Source organism: Sphaerodactylus townsendi, linkage group LG05 (assembly GCF_021028975.2).
Source record: "Sphaerodactylus townsendi isolate TG3544 linkage group LG05, MPM_Stown_v2.3, whole genome shotgun sequence".
Lineage (NCBI taxonomy): Eukaryota > Metazoa > Chordata > Lepidosauria > Squamata > Sphaerodactylidae > Sphaerodactylus > Sphaerodactylus townsendi.
In genome coordinates this window covers 15,457,472-15,465,706 of record NC_059429.1, presented here as the reverse complement: position 1 = coordinate 15,465,706, position 8,235 = coordinate 15,457,472, and the positions used below count along the sequence as shown (strand labels likewise).

Here is an 8,235-nt window from a genome sequence, read left to right as displayed (position 1 = left end):
GGGGGGGGGTGGGGGGGGGGGGGGGTGGGGGGGGGGGGGGGTGGGGGGGGGGGGGGGTGGGGGGGGGGGGGGGTGGGGGGGGGGGGGGGTGGGGGGGGGGGGGGGTGGGGGGGGGGGGGGGTGGGGGGGGGGGGGGGTGGGGGGGGGGGGGGGTGGGGGGGGGGGGGGGTGGGGGGGGGGGGGGGTGGGGGGGGGGGGGGGTGGGGGGGGGGGGGGGTGGGGGGGGGGGGGGGTGGGGGGGGGGGGGGGTGGGGGGGGGGGGGGGTGGGGGGGGGGGGGGGTGGGGGGGGGGGGGGGTGGGGGGGGGGGGGGGTGGGGGGGGGGGGGGGTGGGGGGGGGGGGGGGTGGGGGGGGGGGGGGGTGGGGGGGGGGGGGGGTGGGGGGGGGGGGGGGTGGGGGGGGGGGGGGGTGGGGGGGGGGGGGGGTGGGGGGGGGGGGGGGTGGGGGGGGGGGGGGGTGGGGGGGGGGGGGGGTGGGGGGGGGGGGGGGTGGGGGGGGGGGGGGGTGGGGGGGGGGGGGGGTGGGGGGGGGGGGGGGTGGGGGGGGGGGGGGGTGGGGGGGGGGGGGGGTGGGGGGGGGGGGGGGTGGGGGGGGGGGGGGGTGGGGGGGGGGGGGGGTGGGGGGGGGGGGGGGTGGGGGGGGGGGGGGGTGGGGGGGGGGGGGGGTGGGGGGGGGGGGGGGTGGGGGGGGGGGGGGGTGGGGGGGGGGGGGGGTGGGGGGGGGGGGGGGTGGGGGGGGGGGGGGGTGGGGGGGGGGGGGGGTGGGGGGGGGGGGGGGTGGGGGGGGGGGGGGGTGGGGGGGGGGGGGGGTGGGGGGGGGGGGGGGTGGGGGGGGGGGGGGGTGGGGGGGGGGGGGGGTGGGGGGGGGGGGGGGTGGGGGGGGGGGGGGGTGGGGGGGGGGGGGGGTGGGGGGGGGGGGGGGTGGGGGGGGGGGGGGGTGGGGGGGGGGGGGGGTGGGGGGGGGGGGGGGTGGGGGGGGGGGGGGGTGGGGGGGGGGGGGGGTGGGGGGGGGGGGGGGTGGGGGGGGGGGGGGGTGGGGGGGGGGGGGGGTGGGGGGGGGGGGGGGTGGGGGGGGGGGGGGGTGGGGGGGGGGGGGGGTGGGGGGGGGGGGGGGTGGGGGGGGGGGGGGGTGGGGGGGGGGGGGGGTGGGGGGGGGGGGGGGTGGGGGGGGGGGGGGGTGGGGGGGGGGGGGGGTGGGGGGGGGGGGGGGTGGGGGGGGGGGGGGGTGGGGGGGGGGGGGGGTGGGGGGGGGGGGGGGTGGGGGGGGGGGGGGGTGGGGGGGGGGGGGGGTGGGGGGGGGGGGGGGTGGGGGGGGGGGGGGGTGGGGGGGGGGGGGGGTGGGGGGGGGGGGGGGTGGGGGGGGGGGGGGGTGGGGGGGGGGGGGGGTGGGGGGGGGGGGGGGTGGGGGGGGGGGGGGGTGGGGGGGGGGGGGGGTGGGGGGGGGGGGGGGTGGGGGGGGGGGGGGGTGGGGGGGGGGGGGGGTGGGGGGGGGGGGGGGTGGGGGGGGGGGGGGGTGGGGGGGGGGGGGGGTGGGGGGGGGGGGGGGTGGGGGGGGGGGGGGGTGGGGGGGGGGGGGGGTGGGGGGGGGGGGGGGTGGGGGGGGGGGGGGGTGGGGGGGGGGGGGGGTGGGGGGGGGGGGGGGTGGGGGGGGGGGGGGGTGGGGGGGGGGGGGGGTGGGGGGGGGGGGGGGTGGGGGGGGGGGGGGGTGGGGGGGGGGGGGGGTGGGGGGGGGGGGGGGTGGGGGGGGGGGGGGGTGGGGGGGGGGGGGGGTGGGGGGGGGGGGGGGTGGGGGGGGGGGGGGGTGGGGGGGGGGGGGGGTGGGGGGGGGGGGGGGTGGGGGGGGGGGGGGGTGGGGGGGGGGGGGGGTGGGGGGGGGGGGGGGTGGGGGGGGGGGGGGGTGGGGGGGGGGGGGGGTGGGGGGGGGGGGGGGTGGGGGGGGGGGGGGGTGGGGGGGGGGGGGGGTGGGGGGGGGGGGGGGTGGGGGGGGGGGGGGGTGGGGGGGGGGGGGGGTGGGGGGGGGGGGGGGTGGGGGGGGGGGGGGGTGGGGGGGGGGGGGGGTGGGGGGGGGGGGGGGTGGGGGGGGGGGGGGGTGGGGGGGGGGGGGGGTGGGGGGGGGGGGGGGTGGGGGGGGGGGGGGGTGGGGGGGGGGGGGGGTGGGGGGGGGGGGGGGTGGGGGGGGGGGGGGGTGGGGGGGGGGGGGGGTGGGGGGGGGGGGGGGTGGGGGGGGGGGGGGGTGGGGGGGGGGGGGGGTGGGGGGGGGGGGGGGTGGGGGGGGGGGGGGGTGGGGGGGGGGGGGGGTGGGGGGGGGGGGGGGTGGGGGGGGGGGGGGGTGGGGGGGGGGGGGGGTGGGGGGGGGGGGGGGTGGGGGGGGGGGGGGGTGGGGGGGGGGGGGGGTGGGGGGGGGGGGGGGTGGGGGGGGGGGGGGGTGGGGGGGGGGGGGGGTGGGGGGGGGGGGGGGTGGGGGGGGGGGGGGGTGGGGGGGGGGGGGGGTGGGGGGGGGGGGGGGTGGGGGGGGGGGGGGGTGGGGGGGGGGGGGGGTGGGGGGGGGGGGGGGTGGGGGGGGGGGGGGGTGGGGGGGGGGGGGGGTGGGGGGGGGGGGGGGTGGGGGGGGGGGGGGGTGGGGGGGGGGGGGGGTGGGGGGGGGGGGGGGTGGGGGGGGGGGGGGGTGGGGGGGGGGGGGGGTGGGGGGGGGGGGGGGTGGGGGGGGGGGGGGGTGGGGGGGGGGGGGGGTGGGGGGGGGGGGGGGTGGGGGGGGGGGGGGGTGGGGGGGGGGGGGGGTGGGGGGGGGGGGGGGTGGGGGGGGGGGGGGGTGGGGGGGGGGGGGGGTGGGGGGGGGGGGGGGTGGGGGGGGGGGGGGGTGGGGGGGGGGGGGGGTGGGGGGGGGGGGGGGTGGGGGGGGGGGGGGGTGGGGGGGGGGGGGGGTGGGGGGGGGGGGGGGAGGGGGGGGGGGGGGGTGGGGGGGGGGGGGGGTGGGGGGGGGGGGGGGTGGCACTCCAGATGTTATGGACTACAATTCCCATCAGCCCCCACCAGCATGGCCAATTGGCCATGCTGGCAGGGGCTGATGGGAATTGTAGTCCATAACATCTGGAGTGCCAAAGGTTCGCCACCACGGGTTTAAGGTGTCACTGGACTCCTGCAATACTCCTCTGGAATGACCACTGTGCGCAACTAGTTTTGTGACCATATGGGACTTTGTTGAGCATGAAGGGCAAATCCAGTCCTCCATGCTATGTGAGGAAACCACCTGTGAAACTCAATGAGCTATATCTGAAGCAATTTTTCCTGAAACGGTTCAAGAAGTTCAAAAGCCATATTCAGCATGTCCAGACCTTTGGGTGCTGAAGTGGCCCCCACACCAAATTCTACATCCAGATGAAGCCGGATGATGCTATTCACACCTGAATGAGCACGCTGTTGCTCACAACCATTTAAGTGCCACTAAACCTCATATGGCCATCCCACAGTAAGACCTGCAGCATTCATCAGAGAACTGGGGTGCTGTGTGGAGGCTTATGAACAGTATTTTAGCGAGCATTTGTCAGCCCGGATTTAGCTACTTCAGCCTGTGGCTTCAGAGGATCCTCTGAAGATGCCAGCCACAGATGCAGGTGAAACGTCAGGAGAGAATGCTGCTAGAACACGGCCATACAGTCTGGAAACCACACAGCACCCCAGTGATTCCGGCCGTGAAAGCCTTCGACAATACATCAGAGAACTGCCATTAAGTGAAATGTTTAAAATCCATCAATGCTTGATGGCAAATTTGAACTTATTCTAGTTTCAGTCATCTTTGAAGCTTTAAGCGTTTCCTCTACAACTAGTCTGACTGTCCTTCAGGGCTTGAGCATGCAAAGAGCCAATCTCTCAAGGACAAACATGACACTGGTCATCTGCCTCTGAAAATACTAGAGCTCTAACAGGTTTCCTCAGTTTATTACCAGGATACTCTGGTATACACACACTTCTCTCTTCCTGTGGAATTCAAGTTGCCAATTTCTAGATCAGGTCCAGGGAAGGAAAATGGGACGGACACTAAAAATGTTCCCTGGGCCCTTAGGTCTAATTGAAGCTGGATTCTCAGGGAGGAGGGTTATTTTGGTGGGGTTTTTTTAAAGAAAAAAGATACACATTTTCTATGAAAAGGTCTTTTATTTTTAGAACTTTTGTTTGCACATTATACAAAAGTGTGGCAACATTTAGCATGACTAAAAGTAACTTTTTCAAACAATATTATAGATTTGTAAAAAAGCTAAAACACATCTGTAAAAAAAAACACATTTGTTCCAGTCTGTCTGAAATGAAAAGTGATTCTAAGTATCATCCCTGTTTTATGCTGAAGTACTGAGCTGTTGAGTTTTGGTATTGTTGAAACAAGATCGACCTGCTCCCACCTTCTTATACAACCAAGTATTTCCATTTAAGAATACAATGCTAGTTACATATCTAAGAACAAGATTCAGAATTAGCAGAATACATGTGGCAGTAGAAAAAAATTACACAGCTGGATGTCACATTAATGATCTAGAGAGCTACGGTGTTCTGTTTCATAATCGCAAGAACAAAATCTTGTTGGCAGTTGAGAAAAATTTCAGCGCTTTCTCTCGTTCATTCTTTTTTTAGAAAACATGTCAAAGCTCAGTCTTTCAGCAAAAATAAAAGGACCCAAAAAGGCACTTCCAAATGACTTTCATTTGTTTTCCTGTGTGACACTCCAGGGCGGAAGCAACATCAGGCCTGGTATATATGCAGAGACTGAGGTAGTAACTTTTAACTTTTACACAAAAGCCCTTAAGACAAGTGGTATAGAAGGGATTTCAACTTGGATACAAAATCGGGTTGGGGTGGGGGAGAAAGATAGGGAGTTCTCAAATTACCTAGGTGCTAAACCCTAAGCAGAAAAGTCGATTCACAGAGCATCAAAAAAAAAGCTGCCAAAAAAAAGATTTTTAAAATATGGCCAAAATCCATAAGTTTCAAGAGATTGTTCTAGCAACAAACTATGTACTAGGTGTCTTTTTTTTTTAAGGGAGTGAACACCATTCCTTCAGGAACTTAATTCTGTCCTATCTAGTAGCACACACAAAATAAACAAATTTGTAATTCCTTAAAGTCTGTGCTCATATCAAGCTTTTACTCTTTTCTTTTCCTTAAAAGAAAGCATTCACACAAAAATACACAAATGGGTTCATCAACCTTTATTGTTGGCCGGGGCCAAAAGGAGGCAAAGGGGACAGAGGCTTTTCTGAAAAAGCTATTTAAATAAAACCCCACCAAAACACCACTTAAAAGTTTTTTCAAAGAGGGAAGGGAGCACAGGAAATGAGAAGTGCTTTGTGGAATCACCGTCCATTGCCGTACCCTGGGAAGAGCTGATTTAGGAGAGTCTGCAGCGTTTGGTTCACTTCCATTGTGTAGTTTTTGCCGAGATCGTTGCGACATGCTGGGCAGCTGTAGACTTCTGCTCTGAAGGATCGGTCCAGGCAGTCCTGGGAGAAATCCAATAAATACTGTTAAGAGGTCTGACCAGCTGCACTTGTACAAAGTCTCTCCCAAGGGCGACCCACTACAGATTTATCTATGGCTGCTCAGGGAATGCTGAAGCAAAGGGGTCTTGGCCTTCTACCAACAGCCAGAGGTCCATGGGCCAGTGGAAGGACCCCCTCACCCATTTCCAGGAAGGGCACCAGCACAAGAAAAGTGCACTACTTCAGAAGATCAGTGCAAGCGGCATCTGACTCATCTCTCTCCTCTACCTTTTACTCCACATCCCTTTCCTTGTTTACTCTTTTTAAGTCGGTGGCTGTTTCACTGAGTTGAAGCACTAGCCCAGGCAATGTTCCCTCCCTTTTCTGGGTCCCTCTAATATAATTATAACTGGGCTCCCTATTTTATTTTTACCACCATGCACATGTGTGTCAGTTCCACAAACTGTCTCCACTAAGCAGTGATATGATCTAGTGTAGGAGAGTGAAAAGTTGGGGGTAATTAACCATTTACTTTTATGCTTTGCAATCCACAACACTATAATAGCATTTTTTAAATTAAGATATATTATAGAGTACAAAATGACCCTTGGCATTAGTGGACTGAACTCACAACCCTTCTGGCTTCCTTGCTGCTAAGCCCCAAGTGAATGGATACTTTCTTTCTTGCTCAGAAGAAGCAAAAATCACCCTTTGTGGCACAAGGTAGGTTTGAGGCAGCTACCTCATCTAATACTGATATGTGATTTGCCAGAGACAATTACTTGCAATGAAGCCTTTTAGCTTTACTTCTAACAAAAGCTGAATGAAATGCCCTAGCTGCACAGGTCCTTCTGCTTGCTGTGAATCTGCAGATACTCAATTCCATTTATTGTCAAAATCTGGTTTTAGTTTGCAGAGGCAGACACTGTCAGATCAGTCTCAAATGTATTCAGAAAGTTACACTTCCAAAAATGCAGGAAGGTCTGAAGGACCCTCAGTGTAGAGATCAAGGATTGCTGCTCACCTTGCAAACATTGTGTTGGCACACTGTTGTGATTGGCTCAAACACCACCTCCTGACAGCAAATGCACAAGAAGGTTTCTTCCACTTTCTTCAGGAATTTCTGCCATGAAAAAAGGAATTGGAAGAATTAACTGTATTTCTATCCTCCCATTCTTCACTTTGCCAAAAACACCATATAACAAAGCACTGCTCAGAAAAGTACGAACTTTGATATTTTATCGTTGGGACAGGAGGAAAAAAAGGGAGTGGCTAGGGATGGGTGTGTGGAAAGGGGGAATCAGGTGCAGCGGACAGACACGTTAGAGGGCTCAAGAAAGCCAATTGCTGTAGAGGTGAGAGGGGGATCAAAAGAGATGGGAGGGGAGAAGCCCAGCACGGGAAATAATTCCAAGCAATGGTTGCATTACAAGCAGCATAAAGAGAGGCAGGCAGACCAGCACATTATTTGCTGCAGAAGGGCAGTACAGAGTGGGAAATGAAGAGAGACCAAGGGAACCAACAATCTGTCGATACCCACATAGCAGAAAGGTGGCAGGTTGGACTGTACGGTTCAGAAAAGGGCTCCCTGGAAGTGAAGAAGCACCCGAGGGAAATTTCAAGCCCAGCCCCTTCTCCATGTGGGAATGCATTCACTAATGACATTCCCATCGGTAGCATGAAGTGGTAGAGGCTGCTGTCACATCTAGACTTTACCACTTTGTACCATTTCAAGGGTATGCGAAGCAATATGACGAAGTTTCAAAAGTGTAGGACAAGCTACGGGCCATTTGCCCACAGCTCACGGGACAGTTGGAAAAAAGCTTTTTTAATGTGTTCTCACAAAAGTAATCATCACTATCAATAAAAGCCACATCAGAAGAGCAGCCGTTCATCAGCCCACGCCCACATTTACCGGTCCATCTTTAAGGGCTTCGAGAGCTTCATTCCACAGCTTGGCATTGGCTTTGTCAGCTTTGATCCCAGCTTTCTGCTGGGCAGTGAGTTTGTAGGCCTCCACTTTGGTCTTCTTTGGCGTGGCGGCTGGAGACACAGAAGACCGTCTCCCATTATCTGGAGAAGAAAATGCAAACGTTAAAAATGGGGGGGGGGGGGGGGGGAAAGAAGGACTTGGTCAACAACTACTTGACATGGTCACCTACCAGATTTTCTTTTCCTCTTTCCTTTATCCGGAGTTTCAAATTCTTCCTCAAGTGTACTGTCATTTTCTTTATCTTTATTTGCAATAGCTTCTAGATACCCTTCAGGATACTAAATTTAGAAGGGGGGAAAGGGTTAGTTTTTACATACATCTCAGCCAAAGGCTTCTCTCTGGCTGCTGGTGGAGGACAGTATACTGAACTGGAAGGACTGATCTGGCAGACCTCCGTTTCTGTTTCTCCCAGCCCAATTGTCAACAGCAGGTTTACAGTCAACTAACCAAATGCAGCATTGTTTTGGCTTCCATTGATGCCAAAGACTAATTTGCCAAAGACAACAGGAGGAAAAAAGAGCACATATTCCGTAGCAGGAGGGTAGGGGGCAGTATACTGCAGAGAAAACCACTGAGAGCCTCATGCAGTCCAGCTAACTAGTGAACAAAACTGGTGTACATGTCTTGGTTTCTCTTTTACCTTACAGGTTGCCTCTCTAAAAAATGCAAAGTGGTGTTTCCTCTACTTGCTGCGGGGAGGGGGGAATCTAAGCATCTAAGTTTTCATGACAGAAATTCACACAAATGATTCTCTACTCAAGTGTTTTCAAGAGAC

The 8,235-nt window shown here is 61.5% G+C and overlaps 1 protein-coding gene across 4 annotated transcripts in view; it reads right to left on the bottom strand.

Annotated features, from left to right (window-relative positions):
* Positions 1-4,131: 4,131 nt before the first annotated feature.
* UHRF1 (ubiquitin like with PHD and ring finger domains 1) overlaps positions 4,132-8,235 on the bottom strand; it is a 36,469-nt gene continuing 32,365 nt past the window's right edge. For all 4 annotated transcript variants that reach the window (XM_048498373.1, XM_048498375.1, XM_048498374.1 and 1 more), the window contains exons 14-17: positions 7,630-7,738; positions 7,383-7,540; positions 6,492-6,590; positions 4,132-5,488 (exon numbers count right to left, since the gene is read on the bottom strand). In XM_048498373.1, the coding sequence (XP_048354330.1) occupies positions 5,342-5,488; positions 6,492-6,590; positions 7,383-7,540; positions 7,630-7,738 (513 nt within the window). In that variant the 3' untranslated portion in view covers positions 4,132-5,341. The remainder of the gene's footprint in view (positions 5,489-6,491; positions 6,591-7,382; positions 7,541-7,629; positions 7,739-8,235) is intronic.